The sequence below is a fragment of the Balaenoptera acutorostrata genome, chromosome 19, assembly GCF_949987535.1.
Source record: "Balaenoptera acutorostrata chromosome 19, mBalAcu1.1, whole genome shotgun sequence".
In the NCBI taxonomy this organism is placed as follows: Eukaryota; Metazoa; Chordata; class Mammalia; order Artiodactyla; family Balaenopteridae; genus Balaenoptera; species Balaenoptera acutorostrata.
This window is the reverse complement of record NC_080082.1, coordinates 47,726,678-47,746,230: the sequence shown is the minus strand read 5'-3', so window position 1 is coordinate 47,746,230 and position 19,553 is coordinate 47,726,678. Positions and strand designations below refer to the sequence as shown.

The window sequence follows — 19,553 nt, the reverse complement described above, 5'->3', positions numbered from 1 at the left end:
CTGAGGGGCCCTGGTCCCCACCAACAGCAGAATTCTCTCTTCTCACTCTCTCACTGAGCTTCCAAAGAAAGAAACATCCATCCTTTAAAGACAGGTTGACAGCTGACAGAGGGGATGGGGGGCACGCACCCACGCTGGGAACCACGCGGTGTGACGAGTCCACAGCACAGACCTGTGCTTGGGACTCACCTCTGCACCTGTCCTCATTCAGCTCCACTGTTTATAAGCAAACTTTTTGCTTTGCCAACTGCAATGGCTTCTTTCATATCCTGTTCATCAGACTGTATGAAATTTAGCCTTCCTTTGAAGAATCAGGAGCCTCGTTATGAACAGGACTTACTGCTCTGGTGATGTCCCTGCCGCGCCGAGGGCTGGGCCTCTCCACCCACCCGAGGCGGCATGTGCCCCATGTCTTGGTACAGGGGGGGCTTCTTCGCCTTCACAGTGCCTTATCCGCTCTACTTGGTGACATCCTAGTTACCCATTCTGAGGGACCCAGAGGGAATGGCCCCTCCTTTGGAAGCTTTTCTGGACTCTCTCTCTCTCTTTCCTTGCCCATCTTCCCAATCCCAGTGGAATTACCTGGTCCCTCCGGAGAGTGTCCATCACCTATGTGCCCCCGTGACAGGGGTATCCACTTTTCTAAGTGCGTACACTGTTTATTCTCTTTAAGTAACAGCCAGTTTATTTTTAGCACAGTGCATATTTTACACCCAAAGTGTGTGAGCACTAATGACGACCATGGCCAATCACACCCGGCCTCTCTGAGGGCTCAGAGCTAGTCTACACATAGCGCTGTAAGTGCATTCCTGCCCAGAAACATGAAGCAGTTAACCCAAACCCAATACTCCAAATTCAAATACACCTCAATTCTGTGTATATTCTGGGTTAAATATATTCTGAAAGTCAACAAAATACAAAAAGCCAAAATAACTCACCTTTGGATTCCATTCAATTTCATTGTCCGTGGGTTTCACTCTACAAACGATAAACTCCACAGCTTGCGGGGGCAGAGTGTGGAAACTTTCTGGGAGGTGAAGCAACTGGTCTCTTGCGATGAGTTTGGTCCTGCCTTCATCAATGAACTTCACGAGGACATTATCCAGGGCCCACGTGTCCTCCTTCTGGCTCATCTCCAACACCTGAACCCTACAGGACAACAGTGGCCTTGGTCTAACACAGAGACCCAAAGGGACATAATCGTCGCCTCGGCTTCCTCGTTAGAAGCAAACTACACAAAAGTTCCCTAAACTGCATGGCTTTACTCCATACTAGAAATAAAATAACTGGAGTCATCAAGAGCACTTAGCCATGATTTATTTAATTCAAATATACCTATGTTGAATAAAGGAAATTCCTTTATCTGACAACACAAGAAAAATTAACATAGCAAATTAAATGTTCCAAGGTTCTCAATCTGGGCTATCACCAAGCGGGGACGGGTGGGGCATTCGAGGGACGTCGGTGCAAACAGGCACACGAGGCAGGATGGAACGCTGACAATGCCACTTCTTGAGCTGACCTAGCTAACTTACGTAACCTCACCAGGGCTCAGTCTGCTTATCTGTAAAATGGGAACCGTGCCCACTTTATAGGAATTTCGTAAGAATTAAGTGAGTCGATAACTGTCCATATGTAAATGTCACACTGTCATCCACGCTCTGTGCTCAGCAGCCCCAGGGCAGATGAGCCTCGAGAGCACAGCTGAGCCGGACTAGGGTGGGCACGACCCCACCAGCACCCTCCCGGGAGGCAGCCAGGCTCAGTATGTGTATACCGGTCAGATGCACAGAGGTGAAAAGAGGGATTCAACGCCACTTGAAGTTACCTTATGCTTCACAACCTCTTGAGATGAAATAAAGAGACATTTTACCTGTGGAAAACTACTTTTTCTGCTAATCCATATAATCCAAATTTCTCCACCTTTTCAACAGTTGTTTTATTACTGGACTCTTCAAAATACTCTTTCATTTCAGCAGTAAGAGTTGCATAAAGATCCACGTGTTTATCAACTATACGACCAAAGTAATTTGTTGCATTCAAAATATAAAAGGGTATTATCTGAAACATAAACAGTAAACATATTCAGAAAACAAACTCACTCTAACACACCACTGTAAAGCAATTGTACTCCAATAAAGATGTTAAAATAAATAAATAAATAAAATCCCTTCAAAAAAAAAAAAAACAACAAAAAAAACCTCACTCTGAAGCAAAGAGGTATCTGCAGAAGTCAGCACCTGACCTAAGAGCCCAAAGCACACAACAGGGATTTAACAATAAACTAGGAAACTGACCAAAACACAAAATAAAAACCTTAGCATACACACAAATAATTATAGTTTCACTTTAAATCTAATGGAAGGGGTTTTGGGTAAATATTAGTTTAAAGCTTTATTATTAGTAAGTGTTCCTTTGTTTACTTTTTAACTGCACTTTATAAAAATCCTTAAAAAAAATAGCCTCCTCGTCTCTTGAGCCCTTTCTGAAGTATTTTAGTAAGAGCCTGCTGTGCATGAGGCACGAGGGACGCAGAGGAAGCACGTCCTACAGGGACCCTAAGCAACCATGGGTGGACAGACGTGCCACAGCCGGTGTGTGGTCAAGACAACCCTTCACGGGCAAGCGTACGCAGGGTTATTGGCATGTGTCGGGGTGTCGGCGTGCACAGGTATGCAAGAGTACGGAGGAGGCATTCCAGACGGGGGGCAAACAGTATGCATTAGGGCAGGGAGCCCTGGCTACAGAGCAGGAGTGAGCAGTGGTTATTTGGTGGGCAGTGCCATCTGGGAGGCAGGGCAGGCAGGGGAGAGGTCAGCCCTTGTGACCAAAAGGTGCTGGATCTCAGAGGGCCGACAGCCTGTGGCTCTCCTCTGTGCTCCCCCCCGCCCCAGCTTCATTGCCTGCCCCCTTCACACTCGCCGTAAGCCTTGTCCTACTCCACAAACATTCCACATAACTCCTACCTCAGGGCCTTTGCACTTGCTGCTTCCTCTGCCTGGAATATTCTTCCCTAGATAGTCTCAAGGCTGGATCCTTCTTATCATTTGGCCCCCAGGGCAGCTGACCCCTCCTCAGAGGGCCCCTCCCTGCCTCTAATTTCCAAAGGGCCCCGTGTCCCCCAGCACACACCGCAGAACTTCACTGCATTTCATCCTCTCCGCAGCACGGTCACCATCTTACTCACTGCTGACCATCCCCACTGGAAGGAGAGCCGGGAGAGGACAAGTACCACATCTATCATGGTTCCCAACCCAGACATCCTCCAGCCCGTGGAGAATCTGCCTCAGTGAACCCCCAGTGCTCTGTCAAGCCGGCCCTCATCTTGGGCAGGGAATTCAGTATTCCTTCTAGCCTGGCACATGGCCTCTCCCAGGGAGTCTTCTCCCCTATGGTTTAGGGGCCCCAACAACCTGGCATCCCAGACAGAAGCCCACTGGGTGACAGGAGTCAGTGGGGAGGAGGTGCAGGGGATGGGAAAAACTCTCACTACAATGTTATGAGAGCTTGGCAGGATATAACATACACTCCAACTGCAAATATATTTTCTGAAAGATGCACAAAGAAAAGTAACAGAGAAAATATACTAAGATGCCAATGGTGACTGTTTTAGGATGACAGGAATAAGGGGAGAGTTCCTTTTCCCCCACATTTCCTATGTTAGATGGCTCTGTGTTCAGCACACACTGATGAACAAAGTCCAGGCCGAGCAGGCATCAGTCTGTGGCAGTCCCCTCCACACGGCATCAGCACATCCACGACACACTGAGCTGGCAGAACGGAGGTGGCAAAAAGCAGCTTGTGGACTGGACTCTCCTGACAGGAGGGGCAGAGCGTGAGGCCTCCAGACAGGTGACCCACTCGTCCTGGTTCCAGCACCGAACATCCCGGGTGGCGGGAAACCCCTCAGTCCTGGGCACGTGGGAGGGTCCCTTCTGGCCACACACCTCCCCACCTGTTTCGATTCCCCTCTCACCAGTAATTCAGTTTGTTAAGGTTGCAGGACACAAGGTAAGATACAGAAATCAATCGCATTTCTAACACAATTAGAAAATGAAGTTTAAGGAAAAACAACAATGACATCCAAAAACATGAAATACTAGGGATAAGTTTAACACAAAAAGTAAAAGATCTACTGAAAATTGTAACACATTGCTTAGAAAATTAAAGATGACCTAGACAAATGCAGTGATATACCACGTTAATGGACTACGAAGACTCAGTACTGCTAAGATGTCAATTCTTCCTGTACTAATCTATAGACTTGAAACCGAGTAGGACCCTGTGGGGCCTTCCCATGTCAGACCCCTCCCCCATATCCTCTGCTTTAGCTTCTCTATGAAGTACTCAGGTAATTGTACCTGTGCGCGTTTCCTGAGTTGTTTTACAGATGTGAAAACCCCACACCAAATAGAAGATGTTAACTACTTGATGACCAATGAGCACATAGCCCCCAGGCCTACCGGGGCCTAAGGATTGATAATGTTAATCCCCGTGACACTACTCTGTTATCTCACCGTCAACCAATCAGAGAATTGTGCAGGAGCTGATCACCTACCCTCTCACTCCCCATCCCTCACCTGGCCTTAAAAATGCTTTCCTGAAACCCACTGGGGAGTTGGGGGTTTTTAAAGCATGAGCCACTCGTTCTCCTTGTATTGGCACCTTACAATAAACGCTGAACTTCCTTCGCTACAACCTGGCGTCAGTAGAGTGGCTTTACCATGCACACAGGCAAGTGGACCCAAGGTTGGTCCGGTATCAGACTCAATGCAATGCCAATCAAAATCCCACCAGGATTCTAAGTATAATAGATATTGGTACCCTGAGTCTAAAATTTTATATGGACACGCAAAGTAATAGTCAAAAGGATACTGAAGAAGACAGGCAAAGTTGGAAGACTTACCCACCAGTTTTCAAGATTATAAAACCAGTGTGATACTGTATAAGGACAAAGAAACCAAGGAGCAGAATAAAGAATTCAGAAATCAGGACTTCCCTGGTGGTCTAGTGGTTAAGAATCTGCCTTCCAATGCAGGGGACGCAGGTTCGATCCCTGGTCGAGGAACTAAGAACCCACATGTGAGGGGGGCAACTAAGCCTGCGTGCTCTAGAGCCTGCGTACCACACCTAGGGAGCCCACGCACTGCAACAAAGAGCCTGCGTGCTGCAACTAAGACCTGACACAGCCAAATAAATAAATAAATAGTAAAAAAGAATTCAGAAATCACATATATGGTCTCCTAATTTTTGTCAAAGGTGCCAATGTAACTTAGGGGAAAAAGAAGGTCTTTATAGTCAATGATGCTGGAGCAACCAATTATCCAGAAGAAAAAACCTTGCCTCCTTTTAAAAAACTCTGCCACATACAAAAGTTAACTTGAGATGCATCACAGAGCTAAATGTAAAACTATACAGCTTCTAGAATAAAAACGCTGGGAAAAATCTTTGCAACCATATGGTAGGCAAAGATTTCTTATGGCATGAAAAGCACAAAATACAAAATAAAAAAGTAAAAAACTAGGCTTCATCAAAATTAAAAACTTTTGCTTTTCCATTGGGAGAAAACATTTGCAATATATCTGACAAAGGATATCTAGAATATATAAAGAACTGTTAAAATTCAACAAGAAGGAAACCCAAATAAAAAATGGGCAAAAATTCTAAACAGAAAGTTAACAAAAGAAGAGATACAAATGGCCAGTAAGCAGTGGAAAGATGTCTAAGATTCTTTATCACCAGGGTGACACAAATAAGATACCAGTGCAAATGCAACAGAGTGGCAAAAATTACAGACTGAGAATATCAAGTACTGATGAGAATGTGGACCAGCTGGAATTCTTGCGTGCAGTGCTGGTCAGAATGTGAAATGGTACCACCTCTTTGGAAAACTGTTTGGCAGTTTCTTACAAACATACAGTTATCATATGACTCAGCAATTCCACTCCTAGGTCTTACTCAAGAGAAAAGAAAATGTACTGTCAAAGATGTAACACAAATGATCAAAGCAGCCAGAAACTGTCAACAACCCAAATGTCCACCGATCTGTGAACAGACAAACACACAATGGAATCCTACATAGCAATAAAATAGAACAACACAGGCGAATCTCAAAAGTAATACACTGAGTAATAGAAATCAGACTCAAAAGACCACATACTGTACAATTCCATTAATATGAAATTCCAGTAAAAGACAAAACCATAGTGACAGAAAGCAGATACCCTGGGAACCAGGGGTATAAGGGTATGTAATTTAAAAACTCCCTGCAAACAAAAGTCCAGGACCAGATGGCTTCACTGGGGAATTCTATCAAACATACAAAGAACAACTAATACCAATCCTTCTCAAACTCTTCCAAAAGATTGAAGAGGAGGGAACACTCCCAAAGTCATTCTATGAAGCCACTATCACCCTGGTACCAAAAGCAGACAAAGATAACACCACAAAATAAAATCACAGGCCAATATCTTTGATGAATATAGTTGCAAAAATTCTCAATCAAATATTAGCAGACTGAATCCAACAACACATAAAAAAGATCATACACCACGATCAAGCTGGATTCATCCCAGGGTCACAAGGATGGTTCAACATATGCAAATCAATAAATGTGATACACTCCATCAACAAAAGTAAAGATAAAAACCACATGGTCATCTCAATAGATGTAGAAAAAGCATTTGATAAAATTCAACATCCATTCATGATAAAAACTCTTACCAAAGTGGTACAGAGGGAATATATCTCAACATAATAAAAGCTATTTATGACACATCCACAGCCAACATAATACTCAATGGTAAAAGCTGAAAGCCTTCCCGTTAAAATCTGGAACAAGACAAGTGTGCCCACTCTCACCACTTCTATTCAATGTAGTATTGGAAGTCCTAGCCACAGCAATCAGACAAGAGAAAGAAATAAAAGGTATCCAAATTGGAAGAGAAGAAGTGAAAGTATCATTATAGGCAGATGACATGATACTGTATATAGAAAACCCTGAAGACTCCACACAAAAACTACTAGAACTGATAAATGAACTCAGCAAGGTAGCAGGATACAAGATTAATAACATACAGAAATTTGTTGCATGTCTTTACACTAACAATGAAATATTAGAAAGGGAAAGTTAAAAAAAAAATCCCTTTTAAAAATAAAATACTTAGGAATCAACCTGACCAAGGATGTGAAAGACTTGTATGTTGAGAACTATAAAACACTAATAACGGAAATTGAAGATGATTCAATAGAAATATATCCCATGCTCTTGGATTGGAAGAATTAATATTGTTAAAATGGCCATACTACCCAAAGCAATTTACAGATTTAATGTGATCCCTATCAAATTATCCATGACATTTTTCACAGGACTAGAATAATCCTAAAATATATATGGAACCATAAAAGGCCCAGAATTTCCAAAGCAATCCTGAGGAAAAAGAACAAAACTGGAGGCATAACTCTCCCAGACTTCAGACAATACCACAAAGCTACGGTAATCAGAACAGTGTGATACTGACACAAAAACAGACATATGGATCAATGGAACAGAATAGAGAGCCCAGAAATAAACCCACACACCTACAGTCAATTAATCTTCAACAAAGGAAGCAAGAATATACAATGGAGAAAAGACAGTCTCTTCAGCAAGTGGTGTTGGGAAAGCTGGACAGCTGCATGTAAATCAATGAAGTTAGAACACACCCTCACAACATAAAGAAAAATAAACTCAAAATGGCTTAAAGACTTAAATATAAGACATGACACCATAAAACTTCTAGAAGAGAACATAGGCAAAACATTCTCTGACATAAATTGTACCAATGTTTTCTTAGGTCAGTCTCTGAAGGCAACAGAAATAAATGCGAAAGTACACAAATGGGACCTAATCAAGGTTATAAGCTTTTGCACAGCAAAGGAAACCATAAACAAAATGAAAAGACAACCTATGGAACAGAAGAAAATATTTGCAAATGATGCGACTGACAAGGGCTTAATTTCCAAAATATACAAACAGCTCATACAACTCTAAAACAAGAACAAAAACAAATAACCCAATCAAAAAATGGGCAGAAGACCATTTCTCCAAAGAAGACACAGAGATGGCCAAAAGGCACATGAAAAGATGCTCAACATCACTAAATATTAGAGAAATGCAAATCAAAACTACAATGAGGTACCACCTCACACCGGTCAGAATGGCCATCATTAAAAAGTTTACAAACAATAAATGCTGGAGAGGATGTGGAGAAAAGGGAATCCTCCTACACTGTTGGTGGGAATGTAAATTGGTGCAGCCACTATGGAAAACAGCATGGAGGTTCCTTCACAAACTAAAAATAGAGCTAGCATATGATCCAGCAATCCCACTCCTGGGCATATATCCAGAGAAAACTCTAATTCGAAAAGATACAGGCACCCCAATGTTCATAGCAGCACTATTTACAACAGTCAAGACATGGAAGCAACCTAAATGTCCATCAACAGATGACTGAATAAAGAAGATGTGGTATATATACACAATGGAATATTACTCAGCCATAAAAAAGAATGAAATAATGCCATTTGCAGCAACATGGATGGACCTAGAGATGATCATACTGACTGAAGTAAGTCAGACAGAGAAAGACAAATATTATATGATATCACTTATACGTGGAATCTAAAATATGACACAAATGACCTTATTTACGTAACAGAAACAGACTGACAGACATAGAAAACAAACTTATGGTTGCCAAAGAGGAAAGGGGGTGGGGGAGGGATAAATTAGGAGTTTGGGATTAGCAGATACAAACTAATACATATAAAACAGATAAACAACAACAAGGTCCTACTGTATAGCACAGGGAACTATATTCAATATCCTGTAATAAACCATAATGGAAAAGAATATGAACAAGAATATATGTGTATATATATATATATATATATATATATATATATATATATATGTATCTGAATCAGTCTTTGCTGTACAACAGAAACACTACATTGAAAATCAACTATACTTCAATAAAGTAAAAAATAAAAATAAAATTAAATAAAAAGGAGGGTCTTGGTTAGAGGGGTTCTGGGAAGGTGGCCGCAGTGAGCTGTTATATTTTTTGACTCTCGCTGAATCCCCCACATAAAGACAGACAGAGCAGTGAGACAGCAAAGCCAAAGCCAAGGGACATACTGCAACAAAACGTAATTAACAAAATATCCCCATGGACCCCAAAATAAAAGCAGATGAGGATGATAACATAGGAGAAACTCCAGGTGACCCTGGGTTTGGCACTGACTCTTTGGATACAATGACAAAAGCACAATCTGTGAAAGAAAAAATTGGAAAGTTGGACTTCATTAAAATTAAAAATTTCTGCTGTCCAAATGACACTATAATCATCTTTTAGTATCCATGGAGGATTGGTTCCAGGACCCCCTGTGAATACCAAAATTCTTGGATGCTTAAGTCCCTTACATAAAATGGTGTAAGAATTTGCATATAACCTAAGGACAGCCTAAGGATGTACTTTAAATCATCTCTAGATTATTCATAATACCTAATACAATGTAAATGCTATGTAAATAGTTGTAAATACAATGCAAATGCTATGTAAATAGTTGCTGGACCACTGCAAATTCAAGTCTTGCTTGCCAAATATTTTAGATTTGAGTTTGGTTGAATCCACGGATAACAGGAGCTGACTATATAAAGAAAATGAAAAGACAAGCCAATGGCTGGGAGAAAATTTTTACGAAACACATATCTGATAAGACTAGTATCCAAAATATACAAAGGACTCTTAAAACTCAATAATAAGAAAACAAACAACTCAATTAAAAACTGGGCAAAAAACCTGAACATATTATCTCACAGATATTTCAGCAAAGAAGACATACAGCTGATAAATAAGCATATGAAAAGGTGCTCAACATCACATGTCATCAGGGAATTGCAAATTAAGACAATGAGATACCACTACACACCTAATTGAATGGCTAAGATCTAAAACACTGACAACGTCAAATACTGGCAAGGATGTGGAACAACAAGAAGTCTCATTCATTCACTGCTGGTAAGAATGTAAAATGGTATAGTCACTTCAGAAAACAGTTTTGTAGTTTCTTACAAAGCAAAACATAGTCTTACTGTATATAATCACACACAACAGTCACACTCTTTGGTATTTATTTACCCAAATGAGTTGAAAACTTCTGTCTACACAAAAACCTGCACTTGAATATTTATCCTAGCATTATTCATAATTGCCAAAAATTGGAAGCACCCAAGATGTCCTTCAATAGGTGAATGGATAAACAAACTGTAGTATATTCAGCAATAAAAATAACCTATTAAGCCACAAAAAGGCATGGAAGAATCTTAAATGCAAACTGCTAAATGAAAGAAGCCAGTTCAAAAAACCTACACCCTGTATGATTGCAACTATATGACATTTTGAAAAAGGCAAAACTACAGAGACGGTAAAAAGATGGGTGACTGCTAGGAATTCTGGGGAAGAGGTAAAGGGATGGACGGGTGGAGTGCACAGGGGATTTTCAGGGCAGTGAAAGTATTCTGTGTGATACTGTAATGGTGGATATGTGTCATCATACACTTGGCAAAGTCCATAGAACGTACACTACAAGGAGTGAACCTTAACTTAAACTGTAGGCTTTAGTTAATAATAATTATCATGGGGGCTTCCCTGGTGGCGCAATGGCTGAGAATCTGCCTGTCAATGCAGGGGACACAGGTTCGAGCCCTGGTCTGGGAAGATCCCACATGCCGCGGAGCAACTAGGCCCATGAGCCACAACTACTGAGCCTGCGCGTCTGGAGCCTGTGCCCCGCAACAAGAGAGGCTGCGACCATGAGAGGCTTGCGCACCGCGAGTGGCCCCCGTTTGCCACAACTAGAGAAAGCCCTCGCACAGAAACGAAGACCCAACACAGCCAAAAAAATAAATAAAGTAAATAAATAAATAAATAAATAAGTCAGGAGCTCTTTAAAAAATAAATTAATTAATATTTTTTAAAAATAATAATAATAATTATCAATATTGGCTCATCTATTACCACACATGTACCACAATAATGAAAGATGTTAATAATAGGGGAAACTGGTGGGGGGTGCCGGGGGAGAGTACAGGGGAACTCTGTATTTTCTGCTCAGTTTTTCTGTAAAACTAAAACTGCTCAAAAAAATAAAATCTATTAACTTAGATAACAACAACAAAAATAGCAGATGAGTAAAACCCACCCACATCGCAAGACCTGCATGGCGTCACTGTCTGTGCAGGAAGCAGCACTGGGAGGTATGAGCTCGTCTGAAAGACTAGGACCAGGAGGATTCCACAAGAGGCAGCAGGTATTCACCGAAAACACGGTGGGCCTGGCTGACAAGGGCAGCTGAACCGGAAGGCTTTCACGCATTCTGATAGTGGGTGAAGGCTGGGCCCCTGTGAAATCTCCTAACTGTCCACCCAGGGACAAGAAAGATGAAGGAAGAAAAAGGCCAGATAAACCTGGGTGAGGGGCACAGAGCCAGGGCATCTCAAAAATCTCAGAAACTGTGTTTTCATTTTTTTTTTAACAAGACATGGAAACAACAGAAATGGAAACTCTGAAATTAGAAAAGTTATCCTGACCCACACCTCCTCCTTAAATTTAAGGAAAAGGAATTTTGTCAAAAAATGAGCAACAGCAAAGTATCAAGGTCAAATCCCATGTTAAGTTACAATAATAAAAAAGGGAATAAGAAGCAGAATAACAGTCCCTAGAGACAATGAAGGCCACCAGAAAAACATATCCACAAAATAGATTAAAACTGTACTCCAATTTCAAAACTAGCTGCCTTTTAGCTTATTAAGAAAATGATATATGATATAAAAGAACCACATAAATCAGAATTTTAAAATGTAGAAATGAGGTGATAGAACTTGGGAAAGAATCAGAAATTAAGAAAAAAATCATTTCATCAATGAAACCTGTATTGGGTTGAATGGTAATCCATGCCTCCCGCCACGCCCCCAAAGAAAACTCTCTGTGCTAACTCCCACGATCTGTGACTGTGACCTTATTTGGAAAAAAGGTGTTGGCAGATGTAATTAAGTATCTCTGGGTGAGGAGATCACTGTGGATTATGGGGGTGGGCCCTTTATCCACTGACAAGTGTGCTTTATAAGAGGCACAGAGAGAAGAGGAGAGGGTGATGTGAAGATGAAGGCAGAGACTGGAGGGACGTGGCCACGAGGTGAAGACAGGCCAGGGAACGCCTGGAGTCAACAGCAGCTGGAAGAGGCAGGAAAAGGACTGTCTTCCAGAGTCTTCAGATGGAGCACAGACTGCTGACACCTTGATTTCAAACTCTGGCTCCCAGGACTGTCAGAGAATAAATCTGTGCTGTTGTAAGGCACCCAGTTCATGGTATCTGTACAACAGCCCCAGGAAACGAGTACAGCACAGCCACACAAGGAGGAGCACAGGCATGAATGAACATAACAGATTCGCCCTAAGGGAAAGGGAAGGTGAAGGCAGAACACTCAAACTCAAAAAGAAAGGAAGAAATAATAAAAAAAAAAAGAGTCACAAGAAAGTGACAACTCAACTCAGCAATTCTATCTGCATCTCAGAATATTCCCCAAAGGAATAATCATGGATGATCTGAAAAGGTTCACGTAATCATCACATTATTTTTAATAGTCCCCAAAGGGAAACAACTTTCTAAAAATATATTTAAGAAATCCCTAAATTTAAGTGGTTTATCTATCTTCCAATTTGATCTTGGTTTTCTGAACAAACTGGCACCTTGAAATACAGCACAATATAAGAACCCTTAAAATAAGTGCCTACTGTCAGATTAATGGTGGTAATTAATACTGCCATAATTGCATTCTATTAAATTCTACCTCTTAAAGAATGAAAGTTGTTCATTAAAATGACCATTAAGCATTGGACAAGTTCTTTAATAGGACTTACTTTTATGTATCCAGACACTGGTAGAGTTTGGTTGGATAACTTCCTTGGCATGTCTACTTCTGGATTAACATGGTGTCGATCAGGACAGATCCTTTTGTCTCTGAAAAAAAAGGAACAGGATTTTAAAACCAGGAAAAAACAATAACAATTTTCAACATGAATTTTAAAGTATTCACCAGGAAAATTAATCTAGAATCGAAATCAGAGAACTTGTATTCCAAATGCTGTAAAGTTAAGTAACCAAATGCTGTAAAGTTAATTAAATCCTTCAGATGACACTAACAGTGTGCAAATAAGTGGAAAGGGATCCTAAAATTTAACTGGCACTGAGTAAACTTAAAGGACAGAGTTGGGGCTTCCCTGGTGGCGCAGTGGTTGAGAATCTGCCTGCCAATGCAGGGGACACGGGTTCGAGCCCTGGTCTGGGAAGATCCCACATGCCGCGGAGCAACTAGGCCCGTGAGCCACAATTGCTGAGCTTGTGCGTCTGGAGCCTGTGCTCTGCAACAAGAGAGGCCACGATAATGAGAGGCCCGTGCACTGCGATGAAGAGCGGCCCCCACTTGCTGCAACTAGAGAAAGCCCTCGCACAGAAACGAAGACCCAACACAGCCATAAATAAATAAATAAATAATTAAAAAAAAAAAAAGGACAGAGTTACTGCATTATTTCTCCAGACAGTCTTAAATGCAGTATGTAAATGAACAAAACATACTTCCAAAATAAAGACTCTGAATCAGAAACACATCACTATAACCCACAACAGAGGCCAAAGAACCTCTAAACCAGGAGCCATTCCGTAACCCAAACTGAGAAATAGTTAAAGCTTCAGTTTTAAAATTCAGTATTTTATTTAAAGGCATAATGGAAATTGCTGCTAATAACCTGGATAATGTACATAATTCAAAGAAGCTAATTTCAATAGTTATCTTAAAATTAAATTCAATCCAGTAGATATCTAACAGACATCTACTACTCAGTCCCAGAGATCCACTGATCAAGTATTGGCATCGTGTCTGGATCCCTGACTTAGGGATCTCCTGACTGTTAAGATATATCCATGTTCTCCAAACTGATTCATATAATCAATGCAGCTATCAAAATTCCAGCAATGTTTTTGAAGAAACTGACAACCCTTTCTAAAATAAACATGGAGATGCATTAGACTTAAAATGCCAGAACCACCTTGAAGGAGAGCAAAGTTGGAGGACTTAAATACCATTTCCCAAGACCCACTATAAGCTACAGTACTTAAAAAAGTGTAGTACTGGTGTGAGAATAGACAAATAGACCAATGTAACAGAGAGAGTCCACAAATGGATCACATATACTATCGTCTGGTTTATGTCAAAGGCACCAACTCAGTGAGAACACAACAGTGTTTTAAATAAAGAATGCTGGAGCAAGAGATTATCCATACAGAAAAAAGTAAACCTTGCCCCATATCAAACACTATACACAAAAATTAATTCAATATAGATTATATGCCTAAATGTGGAAGCTAAATCTATAAAACTTCTAGAAGAAAATATAGAAGAATGTCTTCATGATCTAGAGATAGGCAAATTATTTCTTATATTAAAACACAATAAAACAGTAACCATAAAACATTTCATCAAAATTAAAAATGTCTGTCCATTGAAAGACTCTTAAAAGAGTGAAAAGGCAAGCCACAGACTGGGAGAAGTTTCTCAATTCATGTATGCATATCTCTGACAAAGCAGTTGTATCTAGAATAAACAAATTATTCCTATAAACCAATAAATACCCCATTTTAAAAATGGGCAAAAGACCTGAACAGGCATTTCACAAAAAAGGATGTCAAATGTCCTACAATCATGTGAAAAGCCATTCAACGTCATGAATTCTTAGGGAAATGCAAATAAAAATAACAATGGTTTCCCCCTACACCCCCATGAATACTAAGTGTTGGTGAGGATACAGAGCAACGCAAACTCCCTCACACACACCTGGTGGGATCATAAGATGACCAACCGCTCTGGCAAAGTTAAACACACGTCTACCCCATGACCCAGCAATACCACTCCAGAGTATAATATATACCCAAGAGAAACAGGTGCATATTTCCAGAAAAAGACATGTACAAGAGTGTTCATGGCAGCTTCATACATAATACAACTCACAGGCCCATCAAGAGTAGAATGGATACATACATCATGATATATTCATACAAAAGAATTTTTTAAAAATATTTATTTATTTATTTTGCTGCGTCAGGTCTTAGTCGCAGCACACGGGATCTTCGTTGCGGTACTTGGGATCTTTTGTTGTGGTGCGCGGGCTCTTTGTTGTGGCACGCGGGCTTCTCTCTAGTTGTGGCGTGCGCGTTTTCTCTCTCTAGTTGTGGCGCGGGTTCCAGAGCATGTAGACTCTGTAGCAGTTTGTGGTATGCAGGCTCTCTAGTTGAGGTGCGTGAGCTCAGCACTTGTGGCACACGGGCTTAGTTGCCCTGTGGGATGTGGGATCCTAGTTCCCCGACCAGGGATCGAGCCTGCATCCCCTGCATTGGAAGGCGGACTCTTTACCACTGGACCACCAGGGAAGTCCCCACACAATAGAATTCTGAGCCACAAAATAAATAAATAAATAAAATACCAATACGTGCAACAACATGGATGAATGCCACAGACAGTATTGATAGACTGAGCACACTACAATTCCATTTATATAAAATTCTAAAACAAGCAAAGTTAGTCAATGCTGGTAGATAGAATAAGGGTGGTTACTTCTGGAGGAAGAGCAAATTGGAAAGGAACAGGAGGGGATCTTGCAGGGGCTCCCTCAGAGCTGGGTAGTAGCTCACATGGGTTGCATACGCATGTAACAATCATCAAGCTGTAAACTTATCATCTGTGCAGTTTACTGTATGTTACATGTCAGTTATAAAAAAGATGACTGGCTTACTTGCAAAAACCAAAAGCCTTAAGATACGGACAAAGAGGGCTTCTGGCTTTTTTATCTTCTTTGGCTTCCAGAACCCCTGCAGTAAACTCGTACAGCTCTGAAGGAATCTTGGTATCTGCTCGCTCCAAGTAGCGCAGGACACCAACTGCGTGGCAGGCATTTCTCTCCGTCAGCAGCAATACAGATTTGGTTTTTTTATCTCCCTGTTCTGCAGGAGAACCCTTAAAATTGGGGGTGAATAAAGGAAGTGGATCATCCATACCAGTGTAAATGATAAAAACTTTCTGGACTCTGAATTTGTCATTATGTGGAAAATGCCAGTGAAATATTAAATGATAATATAAATCAATCAAACCTGTTCAGCTACACTCTGAAAACGATCAGACATGCAATACAGGCGTCCACCAAAAATTTTTGGCGAGGAAGGAAAGCTGAAGTGAATCACACACGTGGCATCGGTGATGGCCAAGAGTGGTATGCAATCATCTGTTAAGGCTGGAGAAAAGGATTCGGACAATTTCAAATGAAGCTGGAATTTTACTGCACATACTTTGCAGAACAATTCCAGGAACCATACTTCAAAACATTTCTTTACTGCGTTTTACTTTTCAGATGTAGAGAAACTTCCTTCCCATTTCTTTTCCCAAAATTTCAAAGCCCAGTAATTAAATTCCAGAGAAAAGTGGTCTCCTTTTTAACTCGAAAAATGCCTCTATTACAACTCTTGGCTGCCCATATGGTTTTCACTTATTTTATACATTTTGACTTTTATATTTCCAATATTAAATTTAACAATCATTTACAACACGCTTCATCATAGGCATATACATACGACAGTGATCCTTCAGCTGGAATTGCAGGGAGCATGGCTAGACCAAGGGCCGCTGCCTACGAACCTGAGACACTTGGATTCCACCTCAGTATCAAAATCTTAGTCAAGGTTAATTTTCACTTTGAAATTCACATTACTAATACATTCTCAATAAATCTGGGAAGTGACGAGAAATTTGGAGAAGAGGTAAATAAATTAACGAATTGAAGACATAATTCCTATTAGCTCAGCCTTCTCTAAATACAAGTAGAAATTAAAATACTTACCTAATACAATGTGAGAACCAGAACTTAACTTCTTCTTCCACTGTTCTGAAACACTTTTTAAATTAAAAATCATTTCTTTATGCATTTTCAAGCAAAATATGGAACTGCTTTCTACTACCTAAAGATGAAACCAAAGGGGCCAGTTCACAGTCAGGAACATAAGCTTGAAGATAATTTTTCATCAATAATTATCGATACAAATCATTTAAAATTATCTGTGAGGGTCTTACCTCACTGATCCACTAATTCTAAGAATGAAATGGTTGTAAATTTAAAGAAATATATTTTCAAAATTCTATGGTTTATGTCTAAAAACTTGCTCCAGTGAAACACACATTATTTTGCTAGAACTATTTTCCTTCCTTTTAAAATAACGTGTACATACATATATTTGCATGTATATATACTTGTGTGTATGTATATTTACCTACACAGATTATCTGTAGAGATATGTATACGTATACATGAAATTTACGGTACTATTGTCAAGAGGGTACTGTTGTTTTTCACTATACCTGCTAGTTCATTTTTGCTAAAGGTGGATGCACTACTGATTCTTTTGTATTTGGCCTCATTTCTACACTTTAGCATTAATTTATATACAATTAGATTAAATAAATCTTTAGCCAATTTATTTGGCTTTTCTGGCTAAATGATGATATATTTTAGCATTATCGTCTCTATTTTCTTAAATAGAGGGTTCAGAAGATGTTGGCACTTCTTCATGAACCAGATCATTTTCATGCTCTGCCAGGTTCCCCTTGTGGACCGTTGGCTTCCGTGGGAAGGCTCCTCCCACACGCCTGGCTCCTCCTCTCAGGGTCAGGCCTCCTGCTGTCCTTTGTTACTGTCACCAGTGCTGTGTGGCAGAGCCCATTCTGACTGATACTGAACTTGTAAAATTTTATTTCCCTGTCAAATACGTAACTACCCCAAGTAATTCGCTGGTGACTCAAGATTCAACCACAGTTTAAACAAGCAGTAAGAACGTTTCATGTGTGGAAGGGCTCACCTTACACACTATTTCTGTTTCAGCTACAGAACCGGTGAAGATCAAGGTCTTTTGTGCCTGACTTGGAACGAAATCAAGAGTTTGGAGTAAAGTAGAGGTCTTTTCACATTCCAGGCAAAGATGTACTACCTGGTAATGAAATGCAGAAACAGTGGGATTTTTAAAAAATGTTCAAGGTGCTCCAGTTTTACTTTTTATGGCAAAGCCATAATTTTAATAGAAAAGAAGGTATAGAAAAGCAGTATAAATTTAAATGCACAATTAAAGATTTGTATATGAAATTAATGCTATAGTCTTTTAATATTAAGCCATGAATAAAGGTTACTTGCTTGTGCTCACCAACCCCCCACCACACACACCCAGGACTCTTTACCTGTTGGACGCTGCCATAGAGGGCAGCCTCCTCCATGGCTGTGATCACAATGTAGGGGTCGTTCATGAACTCTTTGATTAACTGCTCTATATGTCTGTTCCAATGAACTCCAACTGCAACAATCTGATGTGGGGCAGATTCCCTTTCTTCAACTTCAATATTTTTTTTAAAGTTATCTAATATAGGAAATATCTAAAAAATCAGCATAATTAATTTCATTTTTATTTCAGAAGAAACTAATAATTAGTTTGACAGAACATAAAAGGTAAGGAATGTATATTTTCTGTTCTCAGAGTGGGAAAGGTCTTTAAACATGAAAGTAAAAGAAAAAACTAAAAAGGAAAAATGTTTATGTATAAACAAAATCAAAACAAACATCTAGGTAAATACGGGCAACACGGGTAACAAAGGATGAACAGCCTTATATAAAAACTTGTACAAACTAGTTAGAAAAAGATGATCCCAGTGAAAGAAAACAAGCGAAGGAAATGAACAAGCAGCTCCTAGAAGAATGGGTACAAATGGCCAGTATGAATTAATACTCAATTTAACAAAGTAATCAAGGAAATACAGATTAAGCAAATCAGATGCCACGTGTAACAATCAGCCTAGAAAAGAAAGCTGGACGAGGGCCTCCTACTGCCAGGGGTGCAGGCAGTGTGGCGTGAAGGCACACTGCCAGAGGGAGTGCAAACCCATCTACACTTTCAGAGTGCCACTGAACAAGGCAGTGTTCCAGATACTAGCTTTGCAAATAAGAACTGAGACAGTCAGTAAGTAACAAAGCCTGGGCTTGACCTTGGGGCCACTGCTGCTCCCAAAGGAATGCTCCTGATCTTCATGTTACACTGCTTCCAACAAGTGCCTTATAAGAATTCATAGCCTTTGGGGTTTCCCTGGTGGCGCAGTGGTTGAGAAACTGCCTGCCAATGCAGGGGACACGGGTTCGAGCCCTGGTCTGGGAAGATCCCACATGCCGCAGAGCGACTAGGCCCGTGAGCCACAATTGCTGAGCCTGCGCGTCTGGAGCCTGTGCTCTGCGACAAGAGAGGCCGCGATAGTGAGAGGCCCGCGCACCGCGATGAAGAGTGGCCCCCGCTTGCCACAACTAGAGAAAGCCCTCGCACAGAAACGAAGACCCAACACAGCCAAAAAAAATAACAACAACAACAAAAAAGAA

The 19,553-nt window shown here is 40.6% G+C and overlaps 1 protein-coding gene across 3 annotated transcripts in view; it reads right to left on the bottom strand.

Annotated features, from left to right (window-relative positions):
* Window positions 1–19,553, bottom strand: part of TDRD12 (tudor domain containing 12) — a 103,928-nt gene that overhangs the window by 18,446 nt on the left and 65,929 nt on the right. For all 3 annotated transcript variants that reach the window (XM_028165356.2, XM_007165056.2, XM_007165057.2), the window contains 8 exons: window positions 18,374–18,565; window positions 18,001–18,129; window positions 16,989–17,106; window positions 16,246–16,385; window positions 15,891–16,111; window positions 12,966–13,065; window positions 1,874–2,061; window positions 939–1,149 (listed from right to left, as the gene is read on the bottom strand). In XM_028165356.2, the coding sequence (XP_028021157.2) occupies window positions 939–1,149; window positions 1,874–2,061; window positions 12,966–13,065; window positions 15,891–16,111; window positions 16,246–16,385; window positions 16,989–17,106; window positions 18,001–18,129; window positions 18,374–18,565 (1,299 nt within the window). The remainder of the gene's footprint in view (window positions 1–938; window positions 1,150–1,873; window positions 2,062–12,965; window positions 13,066–15,890; window positions 16,112–16,245; window positions 16,386–16,988; window positions 17,107–18,000; window positions 18,130–18,373; window positions 18,566–19,553) is intronic.